The sequence below is a fragment of the Equus quagga genome, chromosome 17 (genome assembly GCF_021613505.1).
Source record: "Equus quagga isolate Etosha38 chromosome 17, UCLA_HA_Equagga_1.0, whole genome shotgun sequence".
In the NCBI taxonomy this organism is placed as follows: Eukaryota; Metazoa; Chordata; class Mammalia; order Perissodactyla; family Equidae; genus Equus; species Equus quagga.
Genome location: NC_060283.1, coordinates 18,948,197 through 18,971,297, shown reverse-complemented (window position 1 = coordinate 18,971,297; position 23,101 = coordinate 18,948,197). Strand labels below are relative to the sequence as shown.

Sequence of the window (23,101 nt, the reverse complement as noted above, 5' to 3'; positions counted from 1 at the left end):
GATAACCAGCAATGGGCTTACTCTCTCTGCTCACCACGGTCTGAGCCAATTAATCACAACAAGTTAGAGATTGAGAAAGGAAGTTTAATTAGATTAGATTAGCTGGAATGTCAGAAGACAGATGACTAATGTCTCAAAAACCCATTATCAAGGATTACAGAATCATGAGGCAGTTATATAAGGAAAATGGACAGAAAAGAGAGAGTTTATAAATGTACATGACAGACTGCAGGATCTCTTATTGTTCTGTTTTTCTGTCAATGATGATGAGTATTCTACAGGTGCTCTTTCTTTCTGGAGGCCTTCTTATTCCCTGGGAAAATTCATTAAAATTGTTAAGAACAAAGCTATCAGAGTACCTCATCAGGGGTATGTGCACAGGGTCAGGGCCAGAAAATTATGAACGTGTGCGGGAATTTATAATGATCGTATGCTGCAAATATTTCAACTAAGAAAGGGTTGTTCAGTGTAACAAGATGGCCTCACTTATGTTCACTTACAAGATGGCCTTACTTATGCTTACTTACAATTTCCCCACTGTCAATAGTAACCCATAATCCTGTGGTCAAAGGGGAGATGGGATGTCATAACTCCTCTAGCAGATAAGCATTTGACACCCAGCTTAAGAAGGAGAATGATTAATACCCCAACAAACAGTAGAGTGAGGCCCGCTTTTATGATTCCCACTAAAATGTAGTGGACTCTCGTTGGTATCCAGGAAAACAGGTTAATAAAACAGTCACCTACACCAGAAAGAAAAAAGGTTTGGTGACCAAGTGTTGTCTATGTCCATGTGGCTTGTTCTCTTATTTTGTTGATGCTAGTCTCCACCTAAGAGGAAGTATTGATGTAGATGCAACAGGTGGCATTTACCACCATGCATACCCTTCCCTGCTCAGCTAGGACATTATCAAGACCTATCCTGCTATCAGGAACCACCTTAGCCAGGGAATTTAGTGATGTTTGTAAATTTGTTAGAGGTTCATGGTTTCGTTAGCTATAATTTCTAACATTCAGGAAAAATCGTGAAGAATGTGTTCATGAGCAGCTACCCCAAGCAAAGTAAGAGGTTGTAACCAAAAAAGTAGACATCACCATCAGGAATTCCACCCGGAAAACCTCACCTGGCAAATTACTCACTTGGGTGAGTGATTTAAGTGAGTTTGTCCAAAGTTTGGTTTCTTAATAAGAATATAAATTGAAGGGTACTCTAAGGGTCCCCAGTAGGCACTGCCTTGAATCCATCAAGTTCCATAAACAATTGCGTGCCTGTGGTATACTGTTGTGGGTGAAGGTGAATACATAGCCCTTGGGAGGATAATACATATGGCCATAATCTATACTTACAGCTAAAGCAGTCTTTTCTACCCAAGTTTGTCCCAAAAAACTAGAATGAGCAGGCTCCGCAGGGACAAGTGATATGAAATTAGGGGAAAGTGTGGTACTAATAAGCACCTGGGTCCCAGTCTCTGACTTTACTATAATTCCCTTACATCCCTTTCAAAGTTTGGTGCAAAAATAAAATCCAGCATCAAGGGGAGTTAAATTGTGTATATGAATTGAAAAGTCCAAATTTTTTTCTGAGTTATTTTGCTACACTAGTAACTCTAGGGAATGCATGTGCATTAAAATGGAAAAATATGTCTCTACTGGTTTTAAATTCTTTGTTCCATATGATGGGCCTACAGGGAATAGAGAAGTCACAATACAAGGAAGAGTTACATTATCTCCAATCATGGTAGTGATGATTTTCCTTTGTTGAGTAATGTTGGGAATTCTCCTGTCAGATGTAGGAATCTGGAAGGGGAGGCACTTGTCAGTAGGGGATAACAAAGAGTCTTCTGTATTTTGTTGACCAAACCCATATACAGGTATTTCAATGGGATGAATTTGGCATGAAGGGAAAATATTATTCCTGAGAGAGGGCATGACATATTTATGTTGTTCCCTTCTCAGGTGTACAGTAAGGCAAAGAAACTTTCTTTGTTTTTCAGTAGATAATTGTGTTATTTGTACTCTCTATGAAATCTTGCCAGTAACTGGTTTCCTGGTCCAACCTGAGGGAATAATGGAGAAGTCATATACTAGTCAAACTAAAGGATCCCCATGTTCTAGGAAAGAAGAGGGTTTTGAGTGAGACACCCAGTAATCTGTGACATTGGCAAAGGAAACAATGGCCTGGGTGATTCAAACCAGGGGATTGTCTTCCCATGCCAGTGAGAAGAAGGGTTAGATAACAAAGGTGAAATTTTTATTTTAAAGACATATTTTAGTTCTCCAAGGGGATCTGCTGTCCACTTTTCCCTCAACACAGGTGGGGTACTTTCCTGTGATTCTGGGGCTGCCTTGATCTTGGACTGATGGATCCAGGGTTGCACACCTGCAAGCTTTATTTACGAGTGAGTAGTGAGAACAATCTCAAAGCGGCCTGTCCATTTGGGTGACAAGTGGTTTTCAGGTCCTTTGTCTCTCCAAGTTTTCAGGAAAACATGACCACCAGGTTGGAAGGTGTATAGAGGGACGTCAGATGGCTATACAGACCTATGAGAAGCAATACCATGGACAGAAGTTAATACAGAGCTTAATGACTTAACGTAATTAGCAATAATGGCATTCCTTAAAACATCAAGAGATTCAGTCCCAGGGGAAGATGCCTGAAAGGGACTCCGATATAGAATTTTGAAAGGACTCAATTCAAGTCCACTTTAGGGAGCTACGCTAATCTGTAGCAGGGCAAGGGGAGGCACCTTATTCCAAGTTAGGTGTGTTTCCTGACAGAGTTTGCCAATGGTCTTCTTTAAGGTGTGGTTCATTTTCTCTGTCTTTCCAGTTGACTGAGGTCTCCAAACTGTGTAGTATCCATCAGACATCTAGGCTTTTTGACTCTTGTTGGATTAGGTGGGAGACAAAAGCTGGTCCCTTATCCTTCTGTAAGGGATTAGGCAGACCAAACCTAGGCATGGTTTCTTTTAGCAACATGCAAATTACTTTAGATGTTTTCTTAGTCCTAGTGGGAAAGGATTTTACCCGCCTGAGGGAAGATGTCCACAAACACTAAAAAGTCCTTAAATTTCCAACCGGCCAGGGCATCTGGGTAAAATCTATTTGCCAGTCTTCAGTAGGCTAATTTCCTTTATGTTGGGTACCCAGATGCAGGCGGCTTGATGCAGTCTTGGATTTGTTCTTTGCACTGATTATGCAATTTTTAGTCACCTATTTTATAGTCTTTTGTAGGTGAAACCTTATGATGTACTTCTGAAGCCATTGGAAGGTAGCAACTCTTCCATAATGAATGCCCCTATTATTTGCCTTAAGATGGCATATAAGAGGGCCTCAGGTCTTTGAATCATCCCATGGGCATCTCCTTTCCAGTCTCCTGGGAATTCAATGTCATACCCCCATTCTTTAGTTCATTCTTTATCCTTTCAGAATATATTGGTTTGCAGGCAGTAAGGTCTACCTATGGCTGTGGGGTTCCCATCACAGCAGGTGTGTCTGTCTTAGCAGCCCCTTTGGCCGCTTGGTCAGCCCATCTGTTTCCTTGGGCAATAGGAGTATTGTCCTTCCGGTGGCCAGGGTGAAACATGATAGCTACCTGAACAGGCTCATTAATAGCATCAAACAACTCTAGAATTTCAGGGCCATGTTTGATTTCCTTCTTCCCTGTTGTTAAGAGTCCTCTTTCCTTCCACATTGCCCCATGAGCATGAACTACAGCAAAGGCATAAGAGAAATCTGTATACATGTTTATGCTCTTCCCTCAGCCTAGATGTAAAGGCCAAGTGAGGGCAATGATTTGTGCCTTTTAAGTTGACATCCCTGGGCATAGGGCTTTGGCCTCTAAAATCTCTTGTAAAGTTATGACCTTGTATTTAGTGCCTCTCTTACCTTGATCCATGAAACTTCTGCAATCTGTGAAGATTTCCAAGTCTGGTTCTTCCAACAGACAGTCCAAAAAATCAAGTCGGCTAGAACACACCGTCTCAATAACTTGTAAGCAATCATGTTCTAAGGCTTCTGATGTCTCAGGGATGTCTTAGGAAGCAGGGTGGCAGAGCTTAGGCAGGATGAAACTTGTATCAGTACATTTAGATTGTCCAAAAGAATTGGCTGGTATTTGCCTAGCCCTCCTGAAGTGAGCCAGTATCTCCCTTTTTGTTCTAATAATGTGAGTACTTGATGTGGTGCATATACCATGATGGCTTGGCCCAGGGTGAATTATTCAGCTTCCTGCAAGATGTCACCAGTAGTGGCCACTGCCTTGAGGGAGACTGGCCAAGCTTTGCTAGTCTGATCAAATTGCTTAGAAAAATAAGCCACTCTCTGGGGTTCTTCCTACCTTTTAAGTTAATACTCCCAAGCTTACTCCTTGCCTTTCATGTACATATAGGCTGAAGGGCTTGTCTAAGTTAGGCCCTCCCAAGGCTGGGGCTGAAATTAACTTTGTGTTAATGGTATCAAAGGTAACCTGATATTCCTTTGTCCATTCTAGTGGCTCCCAGTCTACCCCTTTTAAAGCCTCATAGAGGAGCTTTACTATGAGACCATAGTTAGGAATCCAGATCCAACAGAAACCAACCATGCCCAAGAATCCTTGTAGCCATCACCTACAAGGTGATGAGGTGGGAGAGCTCAGGCAGTTCTTTCAGTCTGGCAGCAGTCCTCTTTGGACTTTTGATAAGGTAAATCCTAAGTGTGTGAGTTTTTGTTTGCAGATCTGTGCTTTCTTTTGTGAGACCTTATACCCACATTCAGTCAAATGATTCAAGGTCTTTATTGTGTTGGCCATACATTGCTCATAAGTGGGACTCACCATCAGCGAGTCCTCCACATACTGTAACAGCAATCTTTCTTTCTTTCTTTCTTTCTTTTTTGAGTAAGATTAGCCCTGAGCTAACTGCGTCAATCCTCCTCCCTTTGCTGAGAAAGGCTGGCCCTGAGCTAACATCCGTGCCCAACTACTTTACATGTGGGATGCCTACCAGAGCATGGCTCGCTGGGCAGTGCCATGTCTGCACCCGGGATCTGGACTGGCGAACCCCGGGCCGCAGAAGCAGAAAATGCGCACTTAACCACTGCACCACTGGGCCAGCCCCAGAAATCTTTCTTATAATTGTAATTGGTTCAAGTCTTTAGCTAAGTCTTCCCAAAATAACATAGGGGAGTTTTTAAAGCCCTGGGGGAGCACTGTCCAACAATATTTTTGAGTGGCCTAAGTATCTGGGTCACATCATTCACAGGCAAAAAGTTGTGATTCTTCTGTGAGTGACATGCAGAAGAATGCATCCTTTAAGTCCAAAACTGAAAATCAGCTGTATTCACCTGGAATATTGGTTAACAATCTGTAAGGGCTGGGTACAATAGGGTGAAAGTCCAGAACCACCTCATTTATAGCTCAAAGGTCCTGAACAAACCGATATTAATTTAAACTGGGTTTCTTGACTGGGAGAATAGAAGTATTAAATGGTGACTGGCAAGGTCTTATTAAGCTTGCTGTCAGGAATTTCTACAGCACTGGCTGAATGCCTTTCTGACCCTCGTCTTCTAGCAGATATTGTTTCAGGCTAGGCTTTATCTTTTGGGTATTCAAGGGCATATGTATTTGCTGGACATTCTTTGCTTTTCCAGGCTTCCTGTGTGCCCACTGGTCTTACCTCCTTGAAGATCTCCAGTTGCAGCAGGTCCCATGGTGATATTTGAACACCTATTAGGGCCATCTGGAACCATAAAGATGATTGTTACAATGACACTTTCACCTCTAGCTGGCCTGGAGCAAAAGTCACTTGAGCACTCAGTTTACAAAGAAAGTTTCATCCCAGGAGGAGAAAAGGACATCCAGGAATATAAAATTTTCCCAAAGACCCAAGGTAGAGAAAGGAAAGTTCATCCAAATGAAGCCAGCCAGTTGCCCTTGTCCATTTATGACTATGGGATATTTTCACAGTGGAAATTGCCCCTCTCCGGTAAAGGATCCCTGACTGAATTCTATCCCTGGCAACTCCTCAGGTATTTTCAGTTGGGCAAGCAGTAGGCCTGGGAAAAGGGAGAGGAGGAGGAGCTTGGGGACTCCTCAGTGTATTGTCCCCCTTCTCTGATCTAGATATAGCAACATAAAGGCTTGAACATAGGGGATTTTATCTTCCTTTCCTTCCTTCTTGCAGAACAATTCCAGCTGAAAGATGGTGTCATAATTATGTGACCCAGTTGGGGCTTTTTTTCCTGAGCCCAGTATATACTGGGGCCAGGCTACACTACAGTAAAAGATCATTCTTTTCTTTGTCATGGACTCATAACCGAAATCAGCCCAATTGGCCAGCATGTACCTTAGTGGGCTTTTTTGGGCGGAGGGGGGCAAATGGATAGAGTGGCACCCATAGTGATAAAGATTGTGTCTGATAATTAATGGACCAGGACATGGGTGCAAGGCTTAGCTCCGGGCATCCAGATAATTATAGGACTTATCCAAATTTCACTCCACCTGAGCCTACAGTTCTCACACTCATGTGAAACAAGCCAAAGAGGCAAAAGGTAATGGTTTGAGGTTCAGTAAAGATCTAATTTCCCAATGCCAGTGTAGGAGATCAGGTGCCAAGGAGAAAGTGTTTAAATCTTCTGTTTTGCAGGAAGTCTTGGTCTGGCTTACTTTAAGCCCAAACCTAACTTTCACATAATGACAGCAAAGCAGGTGTCAGAGAAGACAGACAAAGAGGGGAAAACATTGTCAAGCTGTGTTCTCACAGCTTCCTCTCAAGGCTTAACACACTTACATCAGTGCCTGCTTTGAGGTGTTCAGTTCTGGCTTGGCGCTTGACAGAAAAGGTCACAAACATCATGTTCCCAAAGATGATGTGACAAGCGCTGGAAGTATGCTGTGAATTCTGACTCAGGAAAACTGACACATAGACTAGTGGTATGACACGCTCACTCAGGAGAACAGACAATATGGGCATGCACACCACAGAAAAACCAGACACTAGTCTTCCAGATAATATACTAGGCAGTCTGTACTTTCCTTTATCCCTAAACAAGGGCAACAAAACCAGATGGACCTTGGCCTGACCAAGGCCCCCAGACCAGGAAAAAGGAATATAGTACCTGGGAGGTATATTCTGGATGACTCACCTAGCTACAAGCACAATCTCATCAGCTTACATCTGGTCCTTCATTTCCTGATCACTGAAGCATTAGAGGCAGTCAGCAATTGAGAATGCCATGAGGGGAATTCCCCAGGCAGAAAAAGCCACCTGGCAACTGCAGGGAAAAATCTGAAAACAGCTTCCTCCACATTGACTAACTACAGGCAGAGGCCATGGTCCATCTGGGTTGCCAGAATTGATACTGAGCAATGGGCTAGCTCTGCTCACTGTGACCTGAGCCCATTAATTATAACAAGTTAGAGACTGAAAAAGAAAGCTTAATCAGGTTAGCTGACTAATCAGAAGACAGGTGACTAATGTCTCAAAAATCCATCTTCAAGGATTACAGAATCTTGAGGTAGTTATATAGGGAAAATGGGCAGTGAGGAGGGGGCCAGGGATGTTGGTCTCCAGGCCTCACATTGTTTTACTCTTCTGTCAGCTGTGATGGATAGCTTGTAGGTGTGTTTCCCACCTGTAGTCAGCCTGTTCCCAGAGAAAAACTCATAAAGTTTTATTTTATCAAGTTATTGGGGAGTACATACATAAGTGGAGACCATAAACCAGGAGAGCATGTGAATTTTTTAGAGTACATGCAGAGCAGCAAGTAATCACACAGAGGGTCCATTTAGTGTAACAAGATGGCCTCACTTATGCTCACTTGTAAAACTATCTGGGCCTGGAGATTTATTTTCTGGAAAAGTTTTAACTAATAATTTAATGTTTTACAGTTATAGTTTCTCAATGTTATATAATTTATTTCAAATTATTCTTCTGAGTATTCCTTTACATTCATTTAATGTCTGTTTGTCATGTAGTGATATTCTCATTTTCATTCCCTATAATGGCAATTTGTATTTTCCTTTTCATTTCTTTGCCAATATTGCAAGGGATTTTTCAATTAACTGGTCTTTTAAAATAACCAACTAACCACCTTTTGTTGGATTGTGTTAAATCGTAATTAATAAACAAGAGAAGTGAAAGAGAGTATGGCACATACGCAACCCATAAATATTATTAAAGGAATAATAAAGGTACTTCTAACAACTCTGTGTCCACAAATTGTCAACTAAATGAAATGAGTTGATTTCTTAAAATCCATAAACTATTATCATTACTCAACATGAAATAAGTAGTATGTATAGTCATTCTAACTATTAGAGAAATTGAGTTTTTGTAATTGAAAACTTTCCAAAATACAAATCTCCAGGCATTAAATGGAAGGGCTATTATGAGACAGGTCTTGAGCAAGGCCTTGAGGTTATAAGCCAGTAACGTGAAGAAGTGGACCAAATGCCCTGGGTCCCTACTCCAGCTGCATTAACTTCTCTCTCTAAGTCCACATCTGTGACCTCATATGGAGTTCCCTATGATCAGTTGACTGAGGAACGGAAAACTTAGGTCTGACTTTATGAATGGTTCTCTGTGATAGGCAGACACCATCCAAAATTGGACAACTGTAACACTGTGGCCCTTTTCTAGGACATCCTTAAAGGACAGTGGTGAAAAGAAATCCTCCCCAGAGGCAGAATTTTGAACAGTACATATGATTGCACATTTTTCTTAGAAAGAGAAATGGCCAGACATGAAATTACACAGTGATTCATGGGCTGAGGCCAATGGTTTGACTCAATGGTCAAGGACTTGGAAGGAATATAATTGAAAATTGGTGACAAGAAAATCTGAGAATGAGGTATATGTTAGACTTCTCTGAATGTGCAAAAAATTGTCAAGACTTGTGCTCCATCGAATGCTTATAAAAGAGTAACCTTAGGCAGAGAAGAATTTTGATATTCAAGTGGACAGGATAACCCATTCTGTGGATATCAGTAAGTCTCTTTCCCAGACATACCTGTCATTGCACAATGGACTCATGAACAGAGTGGCCTTAGGGAAGTGACAGGGTTATACATATATTCAGCAACATGGACTTCCATTCACCAATCCTGATGTGATTAGAGCCAATGCTGAGTGTCTGTTACCACACAAAGTAGGGATTCGCTGCCCAATGTAAATTTAAAATAATTATTATGACATCACCTTTTGAAAAAATAAAAGGCTTTATTGTGAGGTCAACCAGCAAGGAGACAGGAGGCAACACTCTCACATCTGTCTGCCTGATCAAGACTTGGGATAAAATTGATGTGATGAAGCGCAGGGTGGTCTGAAGTGTCGAGATAGATGATTGGAGGTAAGGGCAGAAGGGAGGTAACTGCTGATCTGTGCAAGCGTAGTCAGGCTTTATGGCTCCTCATAGGATGCACGTTCACCAAATGGTGGTGTTAGCATGATCTGAGGGTGGAGCTTTCAGCCCCTTCACATCCAAAGGGTTACTTTTTGGATGCTTGCTCAGGCCCAGTTGATGGGCTGGTGGTCTCAACTGGCCTGAACCGGACAAGGAGTTGATTCTCAGTTCCTGAGAAAATACACTTAATTACTCTGTTGATAAGATGAGGTCAACTGAACTGTCCTAGAGGGCCTCTGGTTACCTGTCCAAAGGCCAGGAGCAGGGACTAACACTGACACTCACAGGCACACGAATACATGCACACACACACAAACACACATGCACACACAGAGAGACTTATTTCAAGAAAATGGCAGTGTGATTGTGGGGGCTGTAAAGTCGAAAATGTGTTGCGCAAGTGAGCCTCCTGAAACCCTTAGGAAGGAGCTATCTTGAGGCAGAATTTTTTCTTCTTCAGGGAAATCTCAATTTTCCTTTTAAGGCCTTCCAACGGATTGGATGAGGCTCACATTCCCAAGGATGACCTCCTTTATTTAAAGTTAGTTTATTTTAGATGCTAACCTCATCTACAAAATACCTTCAGAACAATGATTAGCTGTTCTTTGGTTGAATACCTGGGAACGAAAGCCTAGACATGTTATCACATAGAACTACCAGTGACAGTCCATCCCTTGTCAACTTGGCAACAATACAAATCCTCTTAAGCCAGACTTAATCTCCTGATAAAAACAGTATAAAGCCCTAATTCTAGTTCACATCATAAAAGTATTTTACATGCAACTGAAAATATCCTTAGTCTTTTGCCAGAAGAAAGAAGATGCAAAGTCTTTGGGTCATATTTACTCTAGTTCCTGATATTTTGATATGTTCGTAACAAAATGAGGAAGAAAGACTCATAAGAATTATAGTCCTTATTTCTGCAGCTAATCATTGCTCACAGCTGGTATTTATAAATATCTTCTTCCAACACCCAATCCATATTCCCTTTGCCCTTAGAAAGCACCTCAGGTGGTGATGGTAATTTATTTGGTTGTGTGATCCAAAGCTTCATTCCTGAAAGACCTGGGCCATTAGTAGTTCTTTCTCAATTGGCCTGTTACAGTTTTCCAATGACTTTAATAATAGGATATATATACAGATTGTATACATTACTGTCTAGTGTAATGAAGACAACTGATTTTTGACAAAGGTTTAAAATCATTCCACTGAGAAAATATATTGTTTCAAAAAATGGTGTTTAAAATTGGACATACAAAGGCTTGAAAAAAAAAAAAAAGATAAAACTGAACCTCTAGATGAACTTCGAACCTTATACAAAAATTAGCTCAAAATTGCCCCAGTGAAGGATGGAAGTGGTGGTGATATTAATGAAACAAGATTGCCTATATTCTTATTGTTTCAAGGGGGTTAAGTATATTTTTTCTCTCCAGTTTGGTACATATTTGAAATTTTGCATGATTTAAAAGAAAAAGAAGAGCCACATTTCTGATATTTTGTCCTTATAAGCATCAATTCTTTAATTCTCTGTTTAGCTATCCACCATGCTTCATTTATAATTCACAATTCCCCAAAATCCTGGTAGTGACTTTTCCTTTCACAAAAATTTTGATTTTATAAATTCTTCCACATACGATTCATCTTTAATTTCTTTACACAAGCACTTTATATATAAGTAACAAATTAGGGACCATTATAAAGGTCAGGAGAGTACCTATGAACTATAAGTGTCAAGAGAATACCTGCAAATCCATAGTCTAATAAAGGCATTTACTAAAAACAATATGGAGTATTTAAGCAGTTAAAGACATTTCATTATTCCCTGGGGGCAGCTAAAAAGAAAAAGAACAAAGCACAAGAGAGACAAAGTGCCTGAAAGAATGGTCAAGTAAGACATCACTTTGCTTACAATTCTAAATGTGACTTCACTTCAAAGAGAAAAGGGCAAAAATTTTCTGAAGTCTTTTCCTTTTACTTGATTTTGGATATGAAACAGCTTTCTAATATATATATTTACTTTCAATATGGAAATCACATGTATAGGGCAGTCTATTGATTAATTAATAAACTCATCATTTTGCCAAATATTTTGGCTATCATAGAATAATGACCTCAAAGACATATTGTATATATCAGTACATGCATATTACAAATGCAATCATCATAAATGCAATTAGTTGCATGAAACCCTCTAGAAATTAAAGTACATAAATGTTTTCTCTCACACACATACAAATTTATCTATCTTCTGTCTTCTGCCATACACACAAAAAGTAAACATACATACATACGAATACTTTTTGTGCATACAGCTTATTATGGCAAAGTTCAACAATTCTCACCCTTTTAACTTTCAGCATTATTTTTCCAAATACTCTGTTTCATAATTTATATAATTTATTGTTTCCTAAAGCTATGTTTAGTCCATACAATCCCCTTCCCTTTATCTTCAGATTTTATTATTCTATTTCCACATACGTGCTCTGTACTAATTATCTGACAGTGTAATAAGCCAACTTTGAATATTTTAATGTCTCAGTTAAAGGAACATTTATCAATACAGGAGTTACATACAGCACATTACCATTCCAAGTAACAACTATATAATATATATGCATATATGTACATATATACATTCAAATATATATGCATAAAATATAAATATATTTATGCATTTTAAAAAAGAAAGAAGAAGGGCCAGCCTGGCGGCACAGCAGTTAAGTTCGCATGTTCTGCTTTGGTGGCCCTAGCTTCGTCGTTTCGAATCCCGGGTGTGGACCTATGCACCACTTATCAAGCTATGCTGTGGCAGGCATCCAACATAAAATAGAGGAAGATGGGCATAGATGTTAGCTCAGGGCTAATCTTCCTCAAAAAGAAATAATGCAAAGAAGAGAAAGAAGAGAGTAGATTGTCTACCGTTACACTTTTCATATTCTTCTACAGCCAAGCTACAAATGCAAATTTAAACTGTAAACACATTCAATGTATTGCTTCCCAAAATCAAGTGATGTAAAGATTCCGCATGTACTGCTGATCTTCCCCTCCGCCCTCATTAAATGTCTTCTGTCCATTAAAGCAATCATGTTCTCTGAAGTGCACACATAACACATATGCACAAACGTATGCAAGAGCGAGTACCTACATAAATAAATGTCTGTGTTTTTAAAGAAGAAAAGGTACAGTTTTAGAACTGTAAAGGAATTGTTCTAGGAATAACACAGTTCAAATAATAAGAAACAAAAGATTATCTTGATCATAAAGAAATTTATAATTGACAAAACATATATTAGCTACACATATCGATCATGTTTAAAAATTAGTTATAAATAAATTTTTGGCATATTATTACCGCTGAAAGTGATGACTACTTTAGATTTTTGTCTGTAATTTGTCTCGATAAATGAGAAAATAATTTATGATACTGTTCACAGATTTTTGGGGGGATATGGAACTTCATTATCTAGCAAAAAATATAATCATGGTGCTCCAAGAACATAGCTTGTATTTGCCCTTATACAAAAAGAGTTAGATTAGTCCACCCCTGTTAGAGTTAATAATATTTTATAAACATTTTTCCTCTCGTTAGCTCTTTTCTCTCAACATTATTTTCTATATTAGGCAAGAGGAGCAATGAACATGAACAAACTTCACAATATTTGTCTCTTCCATTCCACATCTCATAGCTTCAGAAGTTATCCAATTTCTGCTTGAAAATTGTCCTAGACTTTTTTATTGTTATTATGTTTCTCTATCTTTTATTCTTTTCCTTATCTCCAATTATTTCCATGATATTTTTTAAGTTTCTGCTAGGCCTGTTTATATACATGTAAGTCAAACTGACTGTTCCACCTGTGGGCTAAAGCTTTAAGAGCGGGCACAAGCTTCACACAGGTCATGGGTCCTTAGAGATCTGTTACCTGCATACAGAAAGGATTCATTAAATAAACACAAACATTGAAAACTAATAAAATTAATTGTGTCAAACAAACAATCGACCACAATGATTTTCCTGATACACAATAAATACAGATTTACTGTTTGCTTTTCATGATTACATGAATAACACAGACTTATTGTTATAGACTATAAATTTCAGTAAAGCAAAGGAGAAAATAAGAGAATATTTTACTTTGAGATATCCACAATTAACATTCATTGTCATATTCTTATTGATCATTTTTAATATGTTTGTGTATGTAGCATACAAGTTATGTGTGTGATATATTTGTTTTATATATGCTATAAACATATATATTTTATAAAGTTTTATAGAACTTTATGAAGTTTCCTCCTTTGAACTTCCAGCATTATCTTTCCAAACACTTTGTGTCATAATTTATATTTTCCCATCACTAATATAATTTCTAGGAAAATATATTTTAAAAATATTCCCCAGACCTTCTCTATTCTTCTTATCATATGCAAATATTTTAATAATAATATATATTTTATCAAATCATAGGACTATATGATATAGAAATGTTTAATCTGACAAAAACATAAATTGTGCTGAATATTCACTAGTACTGGTGTGCCAAAATCATTTATATCACTACATTCCCAAGAAAAGGTACTGTTTTCTGTAAGAAATGATTTCTTGTAAGTCATTGCTAGATCAAAGAACAAATATATATATGTTTATATATAATGTTTGTTGCCAACATGGTTCCTAAAATGACTGTTACACTTCTATGAAAATGAATAGTATATTTTCCAGTAAATGACATAACAGAGCAACTATTTCAATTTAATTTATTAAATCAACCCTTGTCAAAAGTTCTTACTGAGAGTGGACATTCCACAATAACGTTATAGAATTACTGATTGAATGATTTACTATTTGCTGACATGTACATAAATGTATAACTTAAGACCTTACAACAATACAAATAATTTTTAATTTGGAAAAAATTACAACTGTCTAGACAAAGTTTATTATAAATATCTGTTGAAGTTTCAACACCAATATTAAAGGAATGAATTCCTGCAAGTATAACTCATTTTCTAATGAAGTGAATTATTTACATAGTAATTTTCTCAGTGCCATAATGACTTCCTTGTTCCTTAGACTGTATATCACGGGGTTAAACATAGAAGTCACAATAGTGTAGAAAAGAGAAAGCAATTTGTCAGCTCCTGCTGAGCGACTGGGCTTGGGTCTTAAATAAGTAATAGAACCTGGTACAAAGAACAATGCCACAACCATAATATGAGATGAACAGGTTGAGAAGACTTTGGACCGACTTGTGGCTGACGGCAATTTAAGGATTGTGGAGATGATTTTGCCATACGAGATAAGTATCAACAGACATGGAACCATGGCAAATAACACAGCAGCTATGTAGACCATCATTTCATTCACAAAGGTGTCCCCACAGGCTAGCCTGAGTATTGGGGGGATGTCACAAAAGAAGTGGTTGATGAGGTTAGAACCACAAAAGGGCAAAGAAAAAATCTGAAATGTCAGCCCAATCTGGACTGGACCTCCACTGATCCAGGAGCCAACCACGAGCTGGACACAAACTTTTTTGTTCATGACTAGAGTATAGTGCAGAGGGTTACAAATGGCCATGTAGCGGTCATAGGCCATCACTGCCAGAAGGACGCACTCTGTGGCTCCCAACACAAACATGCAGCACATTTGTGCAGCACATGCAACTATAGAAATTGTCCTTCTGTGGGTCCAAATATTCACGAGCATTCTGGGGAGAGTAACTGACACATAGCAGATTTCCAAGAAGGAAAAATTGCCAAGAAAAAAGTACATGGGGGTCTGTAGAGTAGGTTCCAGTTTTGTTATTAGAAATATTGTACCATTGCCCATCAAGATATTGATGAAAATAACTAAGAACAATCCAAATAGAAACCACCTTAGATGGGGAACATCAGCAAAGTCCAAGAGAACAAATTCCATAAATTCAGTTATGTTTCCTTCTGGTGTTTTTTCCTGGTGTTTCATCTGTAGAAAGAGAAAATTTAGCATGTGCTTTTCATTTTACTTTCATGGATTAGTATCTGTTCTCTAAATTATATCAGGATATCAAGATTGGTTCTCATGATCACTGCAATTGTTTCTAATTAATAATGTTACTATTTATGTATTTCCCAATGTCTCACTTTAGATCCTATGGATTATCACTGTATAAACTCCCTCGAAATTTCCTTTAATATTATTCCATACGCTTTCTGAATACAGCTCAGGACAAACCAAGCTATTCCTTGTTCAGCACAGACCCTGGAAAAATGGGCAACTGTGGAGACAGACGCTCAACTTTGCCATATGTTCTCACTTTTAATTATGTTTCTTGACAATCCTATTGTACTTCTCTATGATTTTTCTCTACGACACTTCCGTGGGACTATATCAGAAATTGTCTTCCCCAGACGTTTTCAACTGCCTATTTCAACCTTTCATTTCTCTTCCAGCACTTGATGAACTTGAGCATATGCAGTTGAGAGGAAGAAAATTGAGAGAAAACTTTATTTGCACATAGGGGAATAAAACAAGTATCTTTTGGTAGGATACTAAGTGGGGAATATAAGAGGGTTTTATTCGGGAAAAATTGCTAGGGAACACAGGCACAGGTATAAACAATAAAGAAGGTAATCCTGGGACGATAAGAATGACCTGGAGTATGTTTCTTACCTGCGTACGGGAATGTAGGCAGGAGGAGGGAAGATATTGGCTGTTATGATTTACCCCTTGTGCTGTGTGCATCTCCACTGTTTGTTGTTCCTCAAAAAACAGCACTTCAGATAGCCATTTCTCAACTCACTTTTCTTTTTCTTTTTTTGAGAGATTGGCATCTGAGCTAACAACTGTTGCCAATCTTTTTTTTTCTGCTTTTTCTCCTCAAATCCTCCCAGTACACAGTTGCATACTTTAGTTGTGGGTCCTTCTGGTTGTGGCATGTGGGATGCCACCTCAGCATGGCCAGATGAACAGTGTCACGTGGGTGCCCAGGATCCAAACCGGTGAAACCATGGGCCACTGAGGTGGAGCATGCAAACTTAACCACTCAGCCACGGGGCCAGCCCCTACACTCACTTTTCTTTAAAGACAAAGATATTAAGACTTACTGATAATGTATAATTTGATTGTTTACACGTAGGTTTTGTGACTGTAAGTCAGTGTCTATTTTTTTCAATTGGACTTAAGTTCGAATCCTAACTCCATGATCTATTATCTGTGTGATATTAAGCAATTGTTTAAATTTTCTGTTTTGCTTCCTTATTTGAGATAATTGCATGAAATAATATCAATAATTGCCTACCAATTTTAATCTGATTATTTATTAGTTATGGTTTTACAGCTATAATTATATGATATTGTGTTCTTAAATCTTTAGCCCCCAGGGAAGTAACACATTGCCAAGCAAACTTGTATTTAATAGAGATATTGAGTTACTCTATTAAAATATTATTTATTGAATTAATTTTTTAAATTACTTTTAAGTTGTTGAATTACTTTTTTCCATTCTTTCCTTCAGTCAGGGCCAGGACTAGGATGAAGCGAGTGAGACTCCTCAAGTACAAAATAATAGAGGCACTCACTAATCTCAGGGCTGATTCTGCATTGCACAATCCTGAAAAGGTGTGCCTCCTTAGATATTGCACCCCAGGGATCTCTTGACTCAAGATTGGTCCTAGAACTGCCTTTCATTTCTCCAACTTGGTGTGTTTGAATCTCGTCCACCAAACACAGCATAAATATAATTTGGTGGATAAGGAATACAGTCCTACCAAGATAGACTAGATTTGAATTATGGCTCTACCACCTGCTAGATGCGTGACCTCACACAAGTTGCTTAATTGTCCTGTGCCATAGTTCACTCGTCTATAAAAATGACTAATAATTGTACCAACCTTAGGAGCATTATAAGAATTAATTTATTTAATACAGTCATGCATCGCTTGATGATGGGGATACATTGTGAGAAATGGGTCATTAGATGATTTCATCATTGAGTGAGCATCATAGAGTAGACTTACACAACCCTAGATGGTATAGTCTACTACACACTTAGGCTAAATGGAACTAATTTTACAAGACTAGCATCATACATGTTTTATGCTGCATATGACTATATGCAAAACAAATTGAAGAAGTTCTGACACTTAAAAAAGTCCCTTTAAAGCTAGCTATTGTTGTTGTTACTGAAAACTAAGTTTCATTCTTTTAAATTTTACTCTCTGTTCTAAGCAGCATGAAAAAAATTCTCTAATTTACTTTTTCTTTGTATCACACAGCTAATGGAATGAGATCTTAAAGCAATCATCAGAGTGTTGTAAAAACTTCAGACTCTTAAGATGTGAATTCCCCATGAATTCTCTGCCACTATTTGCCTTTATGCTATTATCTCTACTCTCTGGACCTTATATCAAGAATACACATCACTGGTCAACCCATAGTGTAGCCATTTGGCTAAATTCCTTTTGTATACCTTTTCTTTCGCTAACGTTAAATGAGTTGAGAGGTAGACTGTGACAATTTCGCCGCTTGCGAATATAGATCTTAGAAAATGCTTGTACACCTAATATGGTGCTCAGTATTTGATTCTGATATTAGGTAAAGCAACAGATACTTGTTAAATGAAATCTCAATCTTAAAAGTGAGAAAAGCATTAATATGTAAGAGAATAAAAATTCCAAATTTTATGTATCACTTTTATGAATGGAAACATATAAATAATTCCACTCATTACTTGAATAAAATTACTTCCAGTGCTAAATGAAATATAATTTATAATTGTACAAACCCAATTGTTGGTGATGAAACCATCAATGTCTAACATGAAATGTGTAAGATTTGTGTATGTTTTTCTCAAGAGGGGAACAAGTAGAAAGAGCAAAGATTTACTCTGTGTTCTCACAAAATTATCTATATTACTCTTCTTTCTTGTAAATGCTTGTTCTTATTAATCAAGGGAAATAAAACTCAATGTTCTAACAGTTTTATTTTAAATTCATACCTCCATTCCCTGAATGACTCAGGGAATGTGCAACAATGTTCTAATTCAGTTAGAGATAGGAAGCTACCCTAGCTGCAGCTATATGTATATACTTGACATAAATTAGCAAATTAAAAATGAAATTAATATAAAAGGCAATACTGAAATTAAAAATTTTCCATTGTTTTACAGTCCTTAATTCTATATGCTTTCTCTTTAAAATAAATATTTTTAATGCTCTGATTATTAATTTATTTCATGAAACATTATACTTTAAATCTCCTATTACAATATCAAGCTAAATACATAAATATAACACTTATTTGTTACAGTATGTGGCTCAAAATGAGTTGTTCTTTTAACATTATCTATACTTAGAAAGATACATTTGTTATTATACATTTTAGTATTTCAAAGTGACATTACCATTATTTTATTGCAAGTTATATAATAGAATCAGAAATATATAGGAGCCGCTTTAATAAAATGACGCTTTTGCTACTATATGTTAAATATTAATTTAAAAATAACATCAACTAAAATAATATCAATATAAAGTACTTCATGTTTACCTTTCTTATTTGAAATGTTGCTGATTTTTCTCCATATAGAGAGTTTAAATATTTAAATTAGTGTAGGTGAAACTGTTTCATCAAAGACAGTCAAGTCACTTTTAAACTATCCTATTCCTTCTAAACACAAAATGCTCTTAAATAAAAGTAGTCAGCTCTACCCCAGGGACCTCTTGCACCTGCCATATTCAAATTTCTAATTAAAAGCATCTCTGATGCTTTGCCACTCTCTGATTTGTTATACGTTAATTTTCCCAGATAGCTCACACTCTACCCAGAAAACATTCTGTTCTGTCTCTCCCCAGGACAGAGTGCACAGCACATTTTATTTCTTAGACATGAATAGGGTGCTAAACAATACTATTTGAGATCATCCAAAATCGACACACCTCCAATTCTTACTTTATCTATTATGAATGCTCCATACGGAGCCTCTCTGTCCTTATTAGACTGAACTTTTGAACATGTTTTTCTTACATTCTCCTCTATAATAGTTCCTTGATGCCTAAAGGATGACCTGTATAACAGCTGTAAGAAATATCCTGATAAGAGATAACTTTATGACCAAAACTAGCGTGTTTTCGGTTTCTTCATGACCACCTGAGCAACCTGAGATTTAGCTGTTGAATATACTAAACATAGTTCAAAAAAATATTTTATTTTGAGGAATATTAGGCCTGAGCTAACTGCTGCCAATGCTCCCCTTTTTGCTCAGGAAGCCTGGCCTTGTGCTAACATCCATATCCATCTTCCTCTACTTTGTATGTGGGACGCCTACCAGAGCATGGCTTGCCAGGTGGTGCCATGTCCACACCCAGGATCCAAACTGGTGAACCCCAGGCCGCCAAAGTGCAACGTGCAAACTTAACCACTGCGCCACCGGGCCGGCCCCCCAAATATAATATTTTAAACCAAGATTAATCTTAACAAGTGGAAATTTTTACTTTCTTTTGCAGCATACTAATATCTTTTCCCAGTTTTGTTTTACATCATTAAGGTGAGAATATTTTCCAACTTTCTTTACAATAAAATGAGAATCTGGAATAAGCCTAGCTAAGACATTGGGAAACTGCCCAACAAATAGTGTGTGCATTCTAGGCTTCAATTCTGGGAAAGACAGTTTTTCCAACACTTAGACTGTTTAAGAATCTTGGATAGTAGCCAATTTTTCTTGATAAAAATAGTATGTTGCTTCCTATGACTTAGTAAATAGTGATTTCTAAGGGTTTATGATTAGGAAAAGAAAATATTTCCAAGACAGGGGGCAACTATAGTAATGTGACAACAGACAGTAATTGGGAAACTTAACTACGAAGTATCAGGAGCATATGCCAGAGATCATAGAAGGCCAGTGAGGGGTAGTGGTGAGAGAAGTTTCACAGGGATCAGATGTGACAGAGCACAGCAAGAGAGTGAGAAGCCAGCCAGGCCTGAGCTACAGCAGGTGCACATCCAAGAAGTAGTTATGCTGAAAAAGAGTTCTAAAACTTCATACTTAGCACAGCGTAATATTATGCATGGATAAAGAGATCTTCTGATGCCATAGAATATAAATTCCAGAAAAGGCCTCAAATGCAAATGAGAATTTCTCATTAATAAAGATAGCCTACCATGTTGGTGAAATATGAACGTTGAAAATAAATGCTCTTGGGACAACTGGGCAATCTTGGAGGAAAAATACAATAAAAATTTCTTTTTTTTTAAATTTTTATTTTTTTCAGATGTACATCATATTTCAAATTGTGGATACATTACATCATGTTCACCACCCGAACACCAATTATAGTGCATCCCCTCACATGTGACCCTAATCACCCCTTTTTCCCTCCCCCCTCCCCCCTTCCCCAATGGTAACCACCAGTCCAATCTCCAATGTTATGTGGGGTTTTTTTGTGTGTCATTTTTATCTTCTACTTAGGAGTGAGATCATATGGTATTTGACTTTCTCCCTCTGACTTATTTCACTCAGCATAATACCCTCAACATCCATCCATGTTGTCACAAATGGCTGGATTTTGTCATTTCTTATGGCTGATTAGTAGTCCATTGTGTATAAATACCACATCTTCTTTATCCATTCGTCCCTTGATGGGCACCTAGGTTGCTTCCAAGTCCTGGCTATTGCGTATAATGCCGCAATGAACGTATGGGTGAATGTATCTTTATGCCTTTGTGTTTTCAAGTTCTTTGGATAAATACCCAGCAGTGGAATAGCTGGATCATATGGTAGATCTCTCCTTAATTTTCTGAGGATACTCCAAACTGCTTTCCATAGTGGCTGCACCAGTTTGCACTGCCACCAGCAGTGAACAAGGGTTCCCTTCTCTCCACACCCTCTCCAACAATTGTTGTTTCCTGTCTTGTTAATTATAGCCACTCTGACTGGAGTGAGGTGATACATCATTGTAGTTTTGATTTGCATTTCCCTGATAGCTAATGATGTTGAGCATCTTTTCATATGCGTGTTGGCCATCTGTATATCTTCTTTGGAGAAATCTCTGTTCAGATCTTTTGCTCATTTTCTAATTGGATTGTTGGTTTTTTTGTTGTTGTTGTTGAGCTGTATGAGTTCTTTGTATATTTTGGATATTAACCTCTTATCTGATATGTGGTTTGCAAATATCTTCTCCCAATTGTTAGGTGGTCTTTTCGTTTTGGTGATGGTTTCCTTTGCTGTGCAGAAACTTTTTAGTTGGATGTAGTCCCATTTCTTCATTTTTTCTTTTGTTTCCCTTGCCCGGTCAGACCTGGGACTTGAAAATATGCTGCTCAGACCAATGTCATAGAGCGTACTGCGTATGTATTCTTCTAGAAGCCTCAGGGTTTCGGATCTTACATTCAAGTCTTTAATCCATTTTGAGTTGATTTTTGTGTATGGTGTAAGGGAATATAGTCTACTTTCATTCTTTTGCATGTGGCTGTCCAGCTTTCCCAACACCATTTATTGAAGAGACTCTCCTTTCTCTATCGTATGCTCTTGGCTCCCTTGTCGAATATTAGCTGTCCATAAATGTGTGGGTTTACTTCTGGGCTCTCAATTTTGTTCCATTGATCTGTGTGTCTGTTTTTGTGCCAGTACCATGCTGTTTTGGTTACTATGGCTTTGTAGTATAATTTGAAATCGGGGAGTGTGATACCTCCAGCTTTGTTCTTTTTTCTCAGGGATCCTTTGGTTATTTGGGGTCTTTTGTTGTTCCATATAAATTTTAGGATTCTTTGTTCTATTTCTGTAAAAAATGTTGTGGAAATTTGATAGGGATTGCGTTGAATCTATAGATTGCTTTAGGAAGTATGGACATTTTAACAATGTCAATTCTTCCAATCCAAGAGCACGGAATATCTTTGCATTACTTTGTATCTTCTTCGATTTCTTTCAACAGTGTTTTATAGTTTTCGGTGTACAGATCTTTCACCTCTTTCGTTAAGTTTATTCCTAGGTATTTTATTCTTTTTGTTGCAATTGTAAATGGGATTGTATTCTTAATTTCTCTTTCAGCTACTTCGTTGTTAGTGTATAGAAACGCCACGGATTTTTGTACGTTGATTTTGTATCCCGCAACTTGACTGTCTTCCTTTACTATTTCTAAAAGTTTTTTAGTGGACTCTTTAGGGTTTTCTAGATATAAAATCATGTCGTCTGCAAAGAGTGAGAGTTTCCCTTCTTCTTTTCCAATGTGGATCCCTTTTATTTCTTTTTCTTGCCTGATAGCTATGGCTAGGACTTCCAATACTATGTTAAATAAGAGTGGTGAAAGTGGGCATCCTTGTCTTGTTCCTGTTCTTAGAGGGATAGCTTTGTTTTTCTCCATTGAGAATGATATTTGCTGTGGGTTTGTCGTATATGGCCTTTATTATGTTGAGGTATTTTCCTTCTATACCCAATTTATTTAGAGTTTTTATCATAAATGGATGCGGTATCTTGTCAAATGCTTTCTCTGCATCTATTGAGATGATCATGTGATTTTTATTCTTCATTTTGTTAATGTGGTGTATCACGTTGATAGATTTGCGGATGTTGAACCATCCCTGCATCCCCGGAATGAAACCCACTTGATCATGATGTATGATCTTTTTATTGTATTGTTGTATTCGATTGGCTAGTATTTTGTTGAGGATTTTTGCATCGATGTTCATCAGTGATATTGGCCTGTAATTTTCTTTTTTTGTCTTATCCTTGTCTGGTTTTGGTATCAG

General features: G+C 37.8%; 1 protein-coding gene across 1 annotated transcript; it reads right to left on the bottom strand.

The window, feature by feature from the left end:
- Nucleotides 1-14,401: 14,401 nt before the first annotated feature.
- On the bottom strand, nucleotides 14,402-15,367 carry LOC124228372 (olfactory receptor 10AG1-like). Its single transcript, XM_046642811.1, has one exon. The coding sequence runs from the start codon at nucleotides 15,365-15,367 to the stop codon at nucleotides 14,402-14,404; it is 966 nt and encodes a 321-aa protein (XP_046498767.1).
- Nucleotides 15,368-23,101: the final 7,734 nt, after the last annotated feature.